General features: G+C 42.7%; 1 protein-coding gene across 1 annotated transcript in view; it reads left to right on the top strand.

Annotated features, from left to right (window-relative positions):
• Positions 1-18,452, top strand: part of sec63 (SEC63 homolog, protein translocation regulator) — a 100,583-nt gene that overhangs the window by 68,332 nt on the left and 13,799 nt on the right. The window contains exons 16-17 of the mRNA XM_068027160.1: positions 5,800-5,994; positions 16,373-16,519. Coding sequence (XP_067883261.1) covers positions 5,800-5,994; positions 16,373-16,519 — 342 coding nt within the window. The remainder of the gene's footprint in view (positions 1-5,799; positions 5,995-16,372; positions 16,520-18,452) is intronic.

Genomic DNA, 18,452 nt, shown 5'->3' with positions numbered 1-18,452 from the left:
CACTTGTTCACTCTGTTATCTTGGACTACCAGGTATTTATCATCCACTAACAACTTCAGACCCTAACATCAGTCTAGATTTTTGTGCTCAAGTCTTGGAATGAGTCTTGAACCCACAACCTCTGACTAAGGCAAGAGTGCTACCAACTGAGCCACGGCTGACACCAAATCAAGGCTTGTTTTTTAAAATTCTGTGCTGACTGGCCCCATTTAGCATGTTTCTCCAAGCACTTGACAACTTCATTCCATATGAACAACTCTAGTTTTTTTGAATATCCAAAGTAAGCTACCTGGCCTGTAATTTCCTGGCTAATATCGTCTCCTTTTTTTGAAAAGGGCAGTCACATTTGTCACTGCATTCCTCTAGCACAATTTCTTTTGCACAGAATTCTGGGAAGTTGTACTTGGAGTCTCGGCTGTTTCTTTCCTAACTTCTCCCAGGATCTTTGCAGGTAAATCATTATCACAGTGAGTTATCTAAAGTTTGAGTAGCATCCTCCACAAATTGTTGTGTCCCGCTTCTGCTCTTCTACAATCCCAAATCCATCTCCTCTGTGAAAATGAGGCAAAGTGCTTAATTAGTATCATTCTTCACTATATGTTTGCCACTTTCATCTCTGTGATCCTAATCCTACCTTGTCTATGCTCTTTGTGCTAAGGTATTTATAAAACTCTTGACTGCATTCCACGTTTTATTCTTTTTCTCATACATTTTTCTCATTCTTTTCTCATATAACCTTGCTAATCTCCCTTTTTTATAGCTTTCCTATTCTTTACATTAATACTATAATTTTTTTTAAATTTCAAATTTGGTCTATTCTGCCTATTGGTTCATGGGATGCTTTTGATACACTCCTGGCGTATACTTGGTTTGCACTAATTCCATCTCCTTTATTTCTCAGTTGCTAATCAGTGGTTCTGATTATCCTTGTTTTTAAAAAGAATTAATCAGGGAAAGATCCCTTTACTTTTTTTTCCCCAGTCAGGCACCCTTGTCTTCAACAATTTTCTTTTTATATTCTTACACAGAGCTAAATTATACTGTGCTCACTGCATTTTACCTTTCTCTACATGCTTTCCTTTTTTACCTGGAACCAAGTCACATAGTACTGCTGTACTAATTGGAGTAGTAATATATTGACAGAACAGTCCTGAAACACACAGAAAAAAAATCTCTTCCTCTCTTTCTCATCACAAACAGTCCAGTCTAGTTTTGGATGGTTAACAACTTCTACAGTTTATTTCTTTTGTTGTCACATACCCAGCTTGTCTCTGCTCTCCCTTACAGGGTGAAGAGCTGTCCCTGCGCTGGCAGTATAGAGTGGCACTGTTGGAGAGCTGTGAGCAGCCTGTCCACCTTCCCTTTCAATCTCAGATTGTGTTTAGGCCACAGAGAAAAGTAAAACTTAGGATAAATACTCTTAAATATATATTTAAAACAGATCTTTAAATGGAGCAATTTGCTTCTGAATTTTCTGCCTTAATTATTGTGGTCAAACTTACCTAAGTTTTATGTGGTAAATTTTGATTCTTTTGAAGCTATCCATGATGTACATCCTTGCATGGCCACCACCCTGTTATGTTTCTTGCACAGACTTGCCCACATTGGATGTTTGCTTTCCTATTAAATGGATTATAAACTGGCCAACCTTCAATTTGACTCATTCTTTGATAATTAATTGAGAAACATTTGAAGTAAGTGAATAGCAGTGTTTCAATTTCAAATAAATAGTTTCTTAAAATATCATGGCCACTCTTAGCTTGACTGCTGGCTTCTATTGCAGCAGGTTTCATGCAGCTTACCTGCTCTCCTGATTCTGTGCCAACTGACATAATTTAAGCCAGAATGAAGAGGAAGATTTTTTTGCGATGAGATGCATGCTGAGGCACGCTGCATGCATTTGTATTTGATCTGTGTGTTGGGAGTTCTCCCCCGCCCACACCCTCGTCCATTTAACCCGAAGTCACTTGTACAGAAACACAGAGCAATCCAGGAAAGTTGTGTTCTTTTTTGGAACACACTGATATTGGCATGGTAGAACCAATATGAGCCTTACTTCAATACAGTTCATAAAGTCCCAGGAAAATTGTCAGACTGTCTTTCCTAAATTATGCACCCATCTGACATTTCAAGTCAAAATTTGTAAATTTCTAGTGTATGCATAAGATAGCTGCACAGTGATCAGTTCTGTGCACTCCTTACTGGCACAAATATGAACATTTACTGTTTTTCACTTCAGTTTGTGAGTGAGATTGCCAATTTGTTTAGGAATACGAGCAGGGCCAGGAATAACTAGGAAATGAGTTGAGACTGCCAGACACGATTCTACTTAAAACTGTTACAGCCTGCAGAGGGGAAACTGTCATCTCTGGGACCCAAGTCAAGTCTGGCACAGATTGATGGGTTAGAATAATGGTATGCCACCAAGTGCACTATTTGTCCATGCTTTCTCAGTAGCCTCGTAGTTTTTGTCCTTGGTATACTATTTTAAATAGCACATTTTCCATAAATCATTGCCCAAATGCCACTCCCCGCTGGTAGTGCCAGATCAGAGTTGTCTCCATACAGTACTGTAACCAATGTATTAACCAACATTGACCATTTTATGTTGCTGCCTTTTCTGGACCTCTACTAACTCTATTGTGTCTTCTGCTCAGTGGGATGTCTTTACTTAATAATTATGTATATGGACCATCCACTCTGGATTATATTGACTATTGAGCAAATAAAAAGTGAGTTTCACCACTCTTGAGATTTTAAAAAAATCTTATTTTTGCACATACTTTTTAAAGATGCATTTTTATTGAAATTAATAGAAAACCTTCGAATGGTATTGCATTTAGTTTGATATTGTAGCTTTGGACACTTCTCAATTGGATTTCTTTTGTGGTCCAGCTGACAGTTCAAATTAATGGACAACAACTATGAAACATTTGGCTTACGTGACATTTTATTTCACGGACATTTCTCGCAAATATGTAACAATTGTTTCAGATATAATGTCATGCTGTAATTAACTATGTCAAGACATTCATGGACCAATTATCTGTTATGCTACTTTATATTTTTGATAACTTTAATCTTTTTTAAAGTTTATCATTTTCAAGTAAAGTATATTCTTGCTGATAGAGATAGAGAGCAAATATGTATAAACTCCATTACCTGTGCTCCAATTATATTTGCCATTATTGGAAAGCCTAACACCAGTCTCCTATTTTCTGCTATAAAGTTTCAATTTATGTATTTCGCATATGTATAGGGATCTGGAACTTCTGAAGCTCTCTTTAGTGGCAGAACTTTTTGCAATTTGTATAACTAACTTAGATGAAGGGACCAAAGGTGTGGTTGCTAAATTTGTTGATGACACAAAGATAGGTAGGAAAGTAACTTGTGAAGAGGACATAAGAGGGCTACAAAGGCATATAGATAGGTTAAGTGAGTGGGCAAAGACCTGGCAAATGGAGTATAATGTGGGAAAGTGTGAAATTGTGCACTTTGGCAGGAAGAATAAAAAAGAAGCATATTATTTAAATGGTGAGAGGATGCACAGGGATCTGGATGTCCTAGTGCATGAATCACAAAAGGTACAGCAAGTAATTAGGAAAGCTAGTGGAATGTTATCATTTATCGCAAGGGGAATTGAATACAAAACTAGGGAGGTTATGCTTCAGCTATACAGGGCATTGGTGAGACCACATCTGGAGTACTGTGTACAGTACTGGTCTCATTAAGGAAGGATGTAAATGTGTTGGAGGCAGTGCAGAGAAGGTTTGCTAGACTAATACCTGGAATGGGCGGGCTGTCTTACGAGGAAAGATTGGACAGGCTAGGCTTGTATCCGCTGACTTGATTCTGAGGGGTCTTGACAGGGTGGCTGTGGAAAGGATGTTTCCCCTTGTGGGAGAATCCAGAACCAGGGGTCACTGTTTAAAAATAAGGGGTTGCCCATTGAAGACAGATGAGAATTTTTTTTCTCAGAGGGTCATGAGTCTGAATGTGTTTAAGGCAGAGGTAGATAGATTCTTGCTAAGCATGGGGCTGATAGGTTATCGGGGGTAGGTGGAAATGTGGTGTAATCAGTTCAGCCATGAAGTTATTGAACGGCGGAGCAGGCTCGAAGGGCCGAGTGGCCTACTCCTAATTCGTATGTTCATAAGTCTGTAGTTTTTTGTTACAGAATAGTGCTACCCAAATACGTTGTTTGCGACATATGTAGTAAACTAAAAATATTACTAGTCTTGTGTCCTTTGGCTTTGCTTCCAAGGGTGGAGGGGTCAAGACCTTGAAGTCCTCAGGTGAAGTAGGATTAGAGGGTGGGGTGTTAATTGGGACATGATGTGCATACATAATTCAGTCGCTATCTTGTAGTCATATTTTATAAACTCCCCATTTTCATATATTTTTATTCAATTCCTATGTTCATGTTTACAATGGGAACTGCCTGTCTAAACTTGTAACGCTGTAATTACACCCACCCATCAGTAGTCGCGCCATAATGCTCCACTAACAAAAAGGTATAATTATAGCGCCACAGGTTTACATAGGCAAGTCCCATTATAAATCTGGGCATAGCAATTCTAAAATACTGAGAGCATGTGTGTCTAAGATTTTTATTAATTTCTCCTGTGGGATTACATATGGCAAGTCAGAATATGGACTCTGTCTTTCTTGTCTCTGCTGTCTTTCTCACTTTTGTCTCTTTGCCGTTGGGTTCTGTATCTTTTCTGTTAACTTTTTTTGTTCTTCTCGTTGTCTTTTACTTACCTTTTGGGTGGTATGTGGCCATGCCAGGAAAGGAGCAACTTATGACTATTTTGGGTGGGGTTACAGGAAAATTGGATCTTCAGTGGCTCCCTTTGCAACTTCTCCTCCGATCATTCATGCTTCATCCACTCATTCCCATTGTGACTCTTGCCGCTTTATATTTCGAATACTCTGTGCCCTTCCTATCATGCACTGCCACCATTATCACTACTGTTTCCCCTCTGAATCATGCACTTAATCCCTTTACCCTATCTTTTGCTCCACTTTTTCACCTCTCCAAAGCCTTCCATCCAGTCATCATTAATCACCCTATTCACACTCTTTCCTCCTCCTCCCCCCAACACCCAACTTGCTGCCCGCAAGAGCAGGTGGTGAGAGAGGAAGCCTCCTCTCCATTAACCAATTATCCATCCACCCTACCAGTCCTATCTGTATATTAAGAAGAACTGTCAAAATTCCATTTGCTTTTAAACAAAATTAGAAAGGGAAAAGAAACTGCCTGTTTGCCCTCTAATCTACCTCCCCTGTCACAGCTGTAAGTCATTAACAATGACCTTTTCTAAATGTTAATAAAACATAGGCAGGGTCATTTGCTGGCTTTTTCTTTTTGAAAATTAAAGTAATATTACATAAAGAAAAATGGTCTTTGTCTTTCTCCCCTTTCTCTTGCATTCGTCATCCCCATGATTTGATTCTACTGTTAAATTTGTTTCAAACATGAGATGTTTTAACAATTGATTAATATCTTCTGCTTTGTGATGTCTGGACAAATTTGTATCCTATTGGCCTTTGATAACACAACACGGCAATTTGGGGCATATTAAAATTATTTTCTTGTAAAGAATTTCCCTTAGTCTATCAAGTTTAACATTTGTGCCCATGGTAATATGATTAACTCTCATATTCAAATGCTTTTTTATTTAATTGTAAAATACGCAGTGCCTTGCACTCAAACTTTGCTAGTTAATATTTATAATGTGTCTAATACACTGATGCTTGTGATGATTTATTACCATTTCACTTTCTTTTCTATAGCAAGGAGCTGGTGTTGCAAAAAGTAAAAAGAAAGCCTGGCAGAAGAATAAAGGAGCCAAGAAACCTGCTAAATCCAAGAAAAAGAAACAAGCCAAAAAGAAGGGAGCAACGCAAGCACCACAACAATCGCCAGTAGAGCAACAAAAGCAGAAACTGAAGCACAGTCAAGCCAATGGCTCAGTTATGGCAGGCAATGTATGAAACTGAGCTGTTACTTCACATCTTTAAGATATCTAAACTGTTTGAGAATTTGTAAAGGGGTTGAAGCTTGAGTGAGCCCAAGTAGAGCAGAAAACTCCTCCCAGGAGAACTCCTGAGTTTTGGCTGTGCTTTTAGGCAGACTTTTATGTGTAGAAATGTACTTGTCTGTATCCTCGCATCAGGGTCTAAGTACAACATAACAGTGAGTTCCAACATAAAGCAGAGTCTATTTTCATCACTGTAATAATCTACTTCCAGCAAGCCTGGAACTTGAGCCATGCTCACTTGTCTCTGAGCAGCAGGATCGTGAGCGCAGCTTGCAGTTATAGGGGAATCTTTCCTGCTCACATTGTACAAAACAGTGTTCAGTTGCTCGTACATTATCAATAGTTGGAAATAAAAGCAGGAAATCAAAGCATGCAGATGTATTCTGTATAAGAAAATAATTGTTAGCATTCTACATAAATGGTGCAGTAGTTGTAGAATTTATAGATTTTTATAGTTATGGGAGAGCTGAAAAGGTGCATTAATAAATAGACTGAATATTACATGTAGAAATGTACTTGTCTGTAGCACTGAATCAAGGTGTAGGTACAACATGACAGCATGATTGAATAGAATATATATAATTTAGTGCAAACGAAATACAATAGACCCAGCTCTAGAAAGTTTCTTGGGGCTAATTACCTGTTCTCTTCTGAGAAAACCTGCTAAAGATTGGTTAATACCTTCAGATCAAAAGTGTCGGAATTGCTGTCCCTAAGTCCTGCCAATGCTGTCCTCAAAATCCAGGCAGCTCCATCTCATTTGATCTTATTTGCTGGTTTACCCTGTTTGAATTTTGAGCCTGGAGGTTTGGAAAGAGCTGCTGGTACTGCTGTCACGTCATTGGTAGATAATTCCGAAGTCGCAATACTGAGATCTGTTCGTATCAGCTACTTGAAATGTACACAAGTTATTGGAAGCATGGATTTGAATTTTGTATGTGAGCTGTGAAGACAAAATTCTTGGGCAGCCGCTTTAGTTTATGCAGCTTTTGATTCTTGAGTTGAGTTCTGTTCCTTTAGATCAGATATACTGGCTGTGAACCCATGGACTTATGGGCTGGCTTATTAAAAAATGTATAAACAAATGACAGTCATGCCAGACAGTGATGTGTTCCAAGGCACATCAGGTTTTTGTGACCAGAAACCCACAAAACTGTTCCAGCTTTGGCGTAGGTTTCAGTGAATTCTTTTTGCCTGACCTTGGGTTGTGGATTTCAGCTGGTTGATGTATAGTATTTACTAGGCACTTTTACAGCTATTGCAGTGCGCTTATTCTATCACATTGTAACCACTGTAAAAATAATCTTTTTCATTTTATTGCTTTAAAGCATGTTAACTTTTCATATATTTCTGTATTGTGGTAGATTGCAATATTATTCTTCAGAGTGAATAGTAAGTTTGTGACAACACTCAGGACCAGCGTTCCCTCTAAGCTATGCGGGTGCGCAGCCACGCAGCCATCGGGAATATGCCACGCAGGGGAGAAAAAAGTTGTGCGCAGGCAGAAGTTCCTTTAAGATGTGTTGCACAGTGCGAGAAACAGGCTGCACAGCAAAGGGCAATTAGAAGGAAACATTGCTAAGGACACTGCTGAATATTTTTAACTGACGATATGCAGTGGCAAAAGTCCTGGGGTACTGTAGAGTACTGTGTAGATTCCATGTGTGAGGTGACCTCATTCAAGCATGACAAATGACAGTTTTAGATGTTTTCAAAAGTGCTGTGAAAGTAAGTAGGCAAGTTTGGATTTGATACCATGTTGAGGGCCACTTGATTCTGAACATACCACAGCAACAATTACTCTTGGGTCTGTTGCTGTGTTTTGCTACCCCTTCATATAAACAGTGGTCCATGTCAGTCTAAAAATTACCAAAACATCCTCCCAAGCTATCAAATGCCACAAACTTGTTGACTATTCTAAACAATTTGATTGTATACATTGAAAACTTGTCTATGACCTTTGTGATGTCGCAGTTCATTTTTTTAAATGATCTAACCTGGGATGTGATGGGGGATGGGGGGTTGGAGGGGTGCAGGAAATAGCTGTCACCAGCCCCAAAGGGAATAGCTAAACAAGATAGACATTAGTTAGCTGAAAATCCTCTAGATGGCAGCATTGCACTTTATCTGGTGTTTCCAACTGAAGCATATAATAGAGGCAAACAATGGTTCATCCATTGTTACCTCTGAGGTGAAATATTCCTTTAGTTATAATTGGATTTCAGTCCTCATCCTGTTGCCATCCTTTTGAAATGTACATTTTCCCTGCCTCTTATGCAATGATTTCCATTATTTCCAATAGTGATCTTCAAAAGTCATGCAAAATAATTTTGAAATATGGCGGTGACGTTGCATCACATTGCTAATTAGTTTTTTTGGAAAATGAATTGGCCGGACTAAATTCAACCATACTTTTTAAAATTATTTCTTCGTGGGATGTGGGCATTGCTGGCTAGGCCAGCATTTATTGCCTGATCCCTATTGGCCTTGAGAAGGTGGTGGTGAGCTGCCTTCTTGAACCGCTGCAGTCCTTGGGATGTGGGTATACCCACAGTGCTGTTGGGGAGTTCCAGGAGTTTGACCCAGCGACAGTGAAGGAACAGCGATATAGTTCCATGTCAGGATGGTGTGTGGCTTGGAGGCAACTTGCAGGTAGTTGTGTTCCTATGTATCTGCTTCCCTTGACCTTCTAGGTGATCATGACACTCAAGAAAAAGCTATTGCATCCAAAGGACAATACCCCGAGTAGGTACTCCGGTAACATATATTCCAGAAGGGTCTAATAAATGCAACAATTGTGGGAAGTGCAGTAAAATTACTGGCAAGTTTTTGCACCCCATTCTGCCGGTCCATGGATCTTGCTGCTTCATCTTGAACATTCAACCAATATTTAAACTTGAGTGGAGAGTAAGAAAGCACATTGCAAGTTCTGATAGTGGGTTTGGAGGTGACTCTTGCATCAGGAATCGATCCTGTACTGGAGAAAGAGCCTCCGATAGTGTGTGAGGGAGATCTTATAGTGGTAATCCCGAAAGCCATCACATTGCTAATAGAGGCCATAGTTTGAACAGATTCCACAATGAAATGAAGGCTAACGAGCAGTCTCAGAATAGAAGCAGACGTCCTCATGACTGTAACGTTTTAGTGGCTGCCAGTAAACTTGAGGGTAAACTAATAAGAGAAGCAAAACATAAGGAATTAGAGAGTTTGGTGTTTATTCTGAGGTACAAGATTTTTTTTTTACCTTTCAAGATGGCTCCTGGGCTGGAAGCTCCCTAGGAAGCTCCCTTGCTGTTCAACTCTATCCATGGCCATCTGCTCCCATCCCTAACGTTTTCTCCCCCAATCTGCCCTCTTAAACTGTTTAAATTCCCCTGGCTCTTTAAATCAGTTCATTTTAGCCCGATCTAAAAGTTAACAGTTAGTTCAGTGTATGTTACCTGGGCCCACTGTCCTCCCCAGCCACACCTGCTCTTTGTTTTCTCAATGAAATTGATCCGGATGAAACTGACGAGCACAGCTGTCGATACTTTAATCTCCGATCCTGCTGTCTTCACAGTCCAGAGTGTCTGCAGCCACGGCATGCGGTAAGTCCATTGAGGTGAAGAAGGAGCTGCGGGACCCGAGAGAAGTCCTGTGAAAAGGTGCCCCGAACACCCAAAACATCCACGAACGGCCCCCCCGGCCGCAACTTCAAAGCGCCCGCGGGAGATGGTTCGGAGAGCATCTGCAGCGCACTGTCGGCAATGCTGCATGCCTTTATTTAAACCACTGCAAAAAAAAAACCCTTAGCAAATGTAATCACCTCTAAGTCTGCCAAATGATGCTTCACCTCCCGAAGGACGTGGATGAGCTTTCCGGACGTCGATGGTGGGCACTGAGGAAATGGCTTATTACCTGCACCAGATTCCACCCCCCCTCCCCCCCCTTTACCCCCCTTCCACCCCCCCCACCCCCGTCCCCTTCCCCGTCCCAGCCCGCCCCCCCCTCACACCATCTTCACCCCGCACCCCCTTCCCCTGCACCCCCCACCCCCTCCCTCTACCCCTCCCCCTTGCATCCCCTCCTCCCAGCGGCACCATCCTACACCTGTGTAGGGGCCCCAACAACCCCACTGCCTTGTGGGCGTCTCGGGAGAGACCAAGGCTAAGGGAGTAAACCCTAACAGAAAATCCGGAGCGGAACCCCGTAGGCGGTCATGTGTCACCTTTGGCATGTTTCCGGCAGTTCCTGCAGCCATACTGGTGCCAAACGTCGTGTCCTGCACTCCTTTGGACCCCACCAGAAAGGCCGAGAGGGGGGTTTTGACGACTGGGCAACTCTCAACCTCCATAAATTTGCCCAGGCATGCGCCATGGAGAGGTCACTCCATAGTTGCCTCACAGCGACTAAAACAACACGGAAGGCAGCAGTTACGGGTTATAAGTCCAGATAAATTGGCGTAGAAACTGGGTGCCACGGGTTGCCTTTGTCGGTGGGAGAGGTCATTGCACCTCACTGGACAGCTACCGCCCGCCTCAAACCGGGCAGCCCCCGGTCAATAAGGTTCTGTCCCGCCACAGTCTGCCTGCTTCAATGGGTGCTTGGAGCTCAGGGTCATTGCCCGAAAGGTGGACTGATACACCGCACCAAACAACATGAAAAAAGGAAAGAAGGTACCAGCCCTTCGCTTTGCAAGCTGGAACGTCAGAACTATGTGTCCTGGCCTGTCGGAAGACCTTACACAAATCAACGATTCTCGGAAGACCGCCATCATTAACAACGAGCTCAGTAGATTCAATGTGGACATTGCAGCACTTCAGGAGACTCGCCTCCCCGCGAGTGGCTCTCTAGCAGAGCAAGACTACACCTTCTTCTGGCAGGGCAGGGATCCTGAAGAACCAAGACAGCATGGAGTGGGCTTCGCCATCAGAAACTCCTTGCTCAGCATGATAGAGCCTCCCTCAAATGGCTCGGAACGCATACTGTCCATCCGACTGCTCACCACCTCTGGTCCAGTACACCTACTCAGCATCTATGCTCCAACACTCTGCTCCGCACATGAAGCTAAAGACCAGTTCTATGAACAACTCCATAACATCATTAGCAGCATCCCCAACACCGAACACCTATTCCTGCTGGGGGACTTTAATGCCAGGGTTGGGGCCGACCATGACTCATGGCCCTCCTGCCTTGGGCGCTATGGCGTTGGAAGGATGAATGAGAACGGGCAGAGACTGCTTGAGTTGTGTACCTATCATAACCTCTGCATCACCAACTCGTTCTTTCACACTAAACCCTGTCACCAGGTTTCATGGAGGCACCCAAGATCACGTCGTTGGCACCAGCTAGACCTCATTGTCACAAGGCGAGCCGCCTTAAACAGTGTTCAAATCACACGCAGCTTCCACAGTGCGGACTGCGACACCGACCACTCCCTGGTGTGCAGCAAGGTTAGACTCAGACCAAAGAAGTTGCATCATTCCAAGCAGAAGGGCCACCCGCGCATCAACACGAGCAGAATTTCTCACCCACAGCTGTTACAAAAATTTCTAAATTCACTTGTAACAGCCCTTCAAAACACTCCCACAGGGGATGCTGAGACCAAGTGGGCCCACATCAGAGACGCCATCTGTGAGTCAGCTTTGACCACCTACGGCAAAAGTGCGAAGAGAAATGCAGACTGGTTTCAATCTCATAATGAAGAGCTGGAACCTGTCATAGCCGCTAAGCGCATTGCACTTTTGAACTACAAGAAAGCCCCCAGCGATTTAACATCCGCAGCACTTAAAGCAGCCAGAAGTACTGCACAAAGAACAGCTAGGCGTTGCGCAAACGACTACTGGCAACACCTATGCAGTCATATTCAGCTGGCCTCAGACACCGGAAACATCAGAGGAATGTATGATGGCATGAAGAGAGCTCTTGGGCCAACCATCAAGAAGATCGCCCCCCCCTCAAGTCTAAATCAGGGGACATAATCACTGACCAACGCAAACAGATGGACCGCTGGGTTGAGCACTACCTCGAACTGTACTCCAGGGAGAATGCTGTCACTGAGACTGCCCTCAATGCAGCCCAGCCTCTACCAGTCATGGATGAGCTGGACATACAGCCAACCAAATCGGAACTCAGTGATGCCATTGATTCCCTAGCCAGCGGAAAAGCCCCTGGGAAGGACAGCATTACCCCTGAAATAATCAAGAGTGCCAAGCCTGCTATACTCTCAGCACTACATGAACTGCTATGCCTGTGCTGGGACGAGGGAGCAGTACCCCAGGACATGCGCGATGCCAACATCATCACCCTCTATAAAAACAAAGGTGACCGCGGTGACTGCAACAACTACCGTGGAATCTCCCTGCTCAGCATAGTGGGGAAAGTCTTTGCTCGAGTCGCTCTGAACAGGCTCCAGAAGCTGGCCGAGCGCGTCTACCCTGAGGCACAGTGTGGCTTTCGTGCAGAGAGATCGACTATTGACATGCTGTTCTCCCTTCGTCAGATACAGGAGAAATGCCGTGAACAACAGATGCCCCTCTACATTGCTTTCATTGATCTCACCAAAGCCTTTGACCTCGTCAGCAGACGTGGTCTCTTCAGACTACTAGAAAAGATCGGATGTCCACCAAAGCTACTAAGTATCATCACCTCATTCCATGACAATATGAAAGGCACAATTCAACATGGTGGCTCCTCATCAGAGCCCTTTCCTATCCTGAGTGGTGTGAAACAGGGCTGTGTTCTCGCACCCACACTTTTTGGGATTTTCTTCTCCCAGCTGCTTTCACATGCGTTCAAATCCTCTGAAGAAGGAATTTTCCTCCACACAAGATCAGGGGGCAGGTTGTTCAACCTTGCCCGTCTAAGAGCGAAGTCCAAAGTACGGAAAGTCCTCATCAGAGAACTCCTCTTTGCTGACGATGCTGCTTTAACATCTCACACTGAAGAATGCCTGCAGAGTCTCATCGACAGGTTTGCGTCTGCCTGCAATGAATTTGGCCTAACCATCAGCCTCAAGAAAACGAACATCATGGGGCAGGATGTCAGAAATGCTCCATCCATCAATATTGGCGACCACGCTCTGGAAGTGGTTCAAGAGTTCACCTACCTAGGCTCAACTATCACCAGTAACCTGTCTCTAGATGCAGAAATCAACAAGCGCATGGGTAAGGCTTCCACTGCTATGTCCAGACTGGCCAAGAGAGTGTGGGAAAATGGCGCACTGACACGGAACACAAAAGTCCGAGTGTATCAGGCCTGTGTCCTCAGTACCTTGCTCTATGGCAGCGAGGCCTGGACAACGTATGCCAGCCAAGAGCGACGTCTCAATTCATTCCATCTTCGCTGCCTTCGGAGAATACTTGGCATCAGGTGGCAGGACTATATCTCCAACACAGAAGTCCTTGAAGCGGCCAACACCCCCAGCTTATACACACTACTGAGTCAGCGGCGCTTGAGATGGCTTGGCCATGTGAGCCGCATGGAAGATGGCAGGATCCCCAAAGACACATTGTACAGCGAGCTCGCCACTGGTATCAGACCCACCGGCCGTCCATGTCTCCGTTATAAAGACGTCTGCAAACGCGACATGAAATCGTGTGACATTGATCACAAGTCGTGGGAGTCAGTTGCCAGCATTCGCCAGAGCTGGCGGGCAGCCATAAAGACAGGGCTAAATTGTGGCGAGTCGAAGAGACTTAGTAGTTGGCAGGAAAAAAGACAGAGGCGCAAGGGGAGAGCCAACTGTGCAACAGCCCCAACAAACAAATTTCTCTGCAGCACCTGTGGAAGAGCCTGTCACTCCAGAATTGGCCTTTATAGCCACTCCAGGCGCTGCTTCACAAACCACTGACCACCTCCAGGCGCGTATCCATTGTCTCTCGAGATAAGGAGGCCCAAAAGAAACAAGATAAGGGACAGCCAGCCTTGTCACAGATGGATTTTTGCTGAAAGATTTCTTCCTGATGGGACTTATAAGTAAAGCGAGGCTAGTTGCGAGGGGTTTTGAAGAGCGACTGGGTGATACTGACATTAGAGTGGACTCTCCCACAGCTGGAAAAGTAATCTTGAAAATCTTTTTAGCTGTTTTGGCCACATATTTGTGCAAGTGTAGATCCATTGACATAAAAGTGGCATTTCTGCAAGGTGATACTTTTCAGGAAGAAGTATTTCTGAAACCACCTAAAGAAGCAGCAGATGCAGAAAGAAAACTATGGAAACTGAACAAATGTGTCTGTGGCCTTAATAATGCTTCCAGGGTGTGGTATTTCTCAGTGTGACCTGTTTGGTTGTGTTCAACTAAAAGCAGATCCTGCCATGTTTTATTGATATAAAGGGAAACTTACAGGCATCTTCATGATGCACGTTGGTAATTTCTTATGAGGTGGTACTGTGGATTTTGAAAATATGTTAAGTTTAGGGCAGAATTTAAGATTGGGAGTCAGGCTTGTGGGGCCTTTAAATATATTGGTTTAGATATTAAGCAGACTGAGTCTGGAATAACTTTAAATCAGCAATCTTATTTAGGGAGTGTTGCTCCCATTCCGGTTAATTGTGCTAGGCAGAAAGATATATCTGAAGCAGAGACTGAGCAGTTGCCAAGCTTGATTGGTCAATTAAACTGCACTCAGACTTAACCTGATGCTAGTTTTGATGTGCTGGAGCTAAGTGCGATGATGAAACACCTGAAAGTTGAGACCGTTTAAAGGCAAGTAAAACATTAAAAAAAAATTAAATCTGGAGAAAGCTGTACTGAAGTTCCCATCCTTAGGTGACCCAAAGAACATGAAACTAGTCATTTTCAGTGATGCATCACATGCTAATCTTCCTGATGGGTTTTCGAGTGCAGCAGGTTTCATAATATTTCTGATGGGTGAAAATGGGAAATGTTGTCCTTTAGCTTGGGAGGCTAAGAAAATAAAAAGGGTCGTTAAAAGCACTTTAGCTGCAGAAACAGTGAGTCTTGTGGAGGCAGTGGATATGAAGTTCTATTTGTCAAATATTTTAGGTGAAATTCTGAGCAAGGGATACTGAAGATAAGATACCCATTGAATGTTATGTGGATAATCATTCTTTGTGGGACAATGTACACTACAAAATGTACGAGTGAGAAAAGATTACGTATTGACCTTGCTGTATTTGAAACAAATGCTGGAGAGAAAGGAAGTCTCAAAACTTAAATGGGTAGATGCAAGTCATCAGCTATCCGATTGTTTCACAAAAAAAATGTTAGTACAAAGAAATTGCTAGGGGCCCAAGAGGAGGGGCATCTCACAATTTAATACTTTGTACCTAATATAGAATTTATTTTGAAATGTTCATTGAGCATATTAATGTAATATTTATTATAAAAGAAAGAAGGGACTCTTCTAATTTATCAATTTAATTATATGCAGTTGGAGGGTATTAACTAGGTTCTAGAGCATTTATAAGGAGACTACTGGAGGGTTTGAGTGAGGAGCTACATATTTGTAATCCTCTACTCCATACAATAAATATGAAACTGAGTAAAGATAGGCTCCAGCATTATCCTTCTACAACAAGCTTTCTGGAATTAAACAGAATGGACCTGATTTTTCTACTTGTCCTACATGTGGGTGTGGGCTGACCAGATATGAGATTTATCACCTGGATCTTTAGAAAGTACTAAACAAAGATTAGCAAGGACTGAAAGGGTAAGAGTTGGAAGGTTAAAAAAAAATACAATAAAATTATGTTGGGCTCTGTAAAAGAACATAGTTGGGCAAGCTGAGTGGGCTGAAGGATCTCTTCAAAATCCTGCATTCTTCGAAGGATTCTTGAAGTAAATGTGAACACTCTTTATGTTTATTCTGACAAATAGCAGGCACTGTTTTCTAAGGATTAAATGAGAGCTAATTTCTCATCTGTGGTGTTGATAATATGCCAGATGCTTCACCGGACTTGAAAGGATATTAACTAGATCTACGTAATTGTGGATTTTAACACTTTATTTGGAATTTTTATCATATAAAAAAAATTATATAGCCAAAAAGAAAGATGGACAGCATTATTTAATATTGAAGATCGAATCACATTAATGTCGCAGGTACATTGTTATGCATGCAGGTGAAAGGAGTAGGGTGAAACACCTGGATGTTTGTTTTTCCTGGTCTGGGACAGTGCAGACATCTGGTAAATTCATTGCCATCCCTACTGAAGCATTGTAGATTTTAAAACTTTCTCCTTCAGCTTTTATGTCGCTTACATTTTTAGTGTCTTTATTTTACAGTTTCCAGATCTATAGTCATAGTCAAGAATAGAAAGAAAATTCACAAATATGCAGTTATTTTGATTCAGATCAATATTTTTAAATTTCTTCATTCTAGGATCCAGTAAACCGAGATGACGATGAAGATGAATTATCGGATAAAGGGAGTGATTCTGAGGAAGAGACAACTAACAAAGATTCCCAAAGTGAGAAGGACGATGATAGTGGCAAAGAAACAGAGCATGAAGAGAAGGACGATGAAGCAGTGAGTCACTTCGGACAACAGTAAAACCAAAGTACCATAATCCTGCTGTTGGACCAATAAATGCCCATTTCATCCGAGATCTAAACAAATCAATTACAGTTTCTTTATTTTATTATACAATGTTTTGCACTGGCACACATGCAGCTGTACTTAAGTTTTTTGATCCAGTGCTTTCATACACCAGTGATTGATGGCATGTAAATGGCAGCATGCAAGTTTATGCTTCGATTTACTTAAAGCAACAACTTCCATTTATAATATATGCTGGAAATACTCAGCAGGTCTGGCAGCATCTGTGGAGAGAGAAGCAGAGTTAACGTTTCAGGTCAGTGACCTTTCATCAGAACCTGACCTGAAACGTTAACTCTGCTTCTCTCTCCACAGATGCTGCCAGACCTGCTGAGTATTTCCAGCATTTCTTGTTTTTATTTTAGATTTCCAGCATCTGCAGTATTTTGCTTTTACTAACTTCCATTTATATACCTTTTTAAAATAGAAAAATGTCCCAAGGTGCTTCACTGAAGTGTAATCAGAAATAAACAGACACTGAGCGAAAGAAGATGCTAAAAGGGTTAAATTAGGAAGGCAGGCTTTTTTAAAAATAACTTTTTTGTGTTGCTTTGAGTTTAGAAAGTTTAGGGGTTTTATTTGTTCAGGAGATGTGGGCATCACTGGCAAGGCCAGTGTTTATTGCCTGTCCCTAATTACCCTTCAGAAGGTAGTGGTGCACTGTTGCCTTGAACTACTCCAGTCCACGTGGTGTAGGTACATCCACAGTGCTGTTAGTAGGGAGTTCCATGATTTTAACCCAGCAAAGATGAAGGAAGGGCAATATATTTCAAGGTCAGGATGGTGTGTGACTTGGAGGGAACTTTCAGTTAGTGGTGTTCACATGCACCTGCTGCCCTTGTTCTGCTAGGTGTTAGAAATTGTGGGTTTGGGAAGTGCTGTCAAAGAAGCCTTGGTGATTTGCTGCAGTGCATCCTGTAGATGGTACGCACTGCAGCCACAGTGCGCCGGTGGTGGATGGGGTGCTAATCAAGCGGGCTTTTTTCTCCTGGATGGTGTCTTGCTTCTTGAGTGATGTTGGAGCTGCATTCATCCAGGCAATTAGAGCGTATTCAATCACACTCCTAACTTGTGCTTTATAGATGGTGGGCAGACTTTGGGGCGTTAGGAGATGGGTTATTCGCTGCAGAACACCCAGGCTGTCACCTGCTCTTGAAGCCACAGTACTAATGTAGTTGATCTGGTTAAGTTTCTGGTCAGTAGTGACCCCCAGGATGTTGGTGGGGGATTTAATGATGGCAATGCTTTTGAATGTCATGGGGAGGTGATTAGACTCTCTCTTGTTGGAGGTGGTCATTGCCTACCTCTTGTGTGGCGTGAATGTTATTGGTGACTTATCAGCCCAGGCCAGAATATTGTCCAGGTCTTGCAGCATGCAGATGTGGAAAGCTTCGTTATTTGAAGTTGTAAATGGAACAAAACACTTTGTATTCATCAGCAAACATCCCCACTTATGGGGGGTGGATGGGGAAGCTGAAGATGGTTGGGCCTAGAACACTGCTCTGAGGGACTCCTGCAGCAATGTCCTGGGCTGAGGTGATTGGCTGCCAACAGCCACAACTATTTTCCTTTGTGCTAAGTACTTCAATTTGGCTAGGGATCCTTGATGCCACACTATCAAATCCTTGATGTCAAGGGCAATCACTCTCACCTCACTTCTGGAATTCAGCTCGTTTGTCCATATTTGATCTAGGCTATAATGAGGTCTGGAGCTGAGTGGTCCTAGCAGAACCCAAACTGTCAGTAAGCAGGTTATTGTTGAGTAAGTTCTGCTTGATAACACTGTTGATGACATCTTCCATCACTTTGCTGATTGAGTGTTGATTGGGGTGGTAATTGGCTGAATTCTATATGTCCTGCTTTT

This window comes from Heterodontus francisci, chromosome 3 (assembly GCF_036365525.1).
Source record: "Heterodontus francisci isolate sHetFra1 chromosome 3, sHetFra1.hap1, whole genome shotgun sequence".
Lineage (NCBI taxonomy): Eukaryota > Metazoa > Chordata > Chondrichthyes > Heterodontiformes > Heterodontidae > Heterodontus > Heterodontus francisci.
This window is presented reverse-complemented; position numbering and strand designations above follow the sequence as displayed.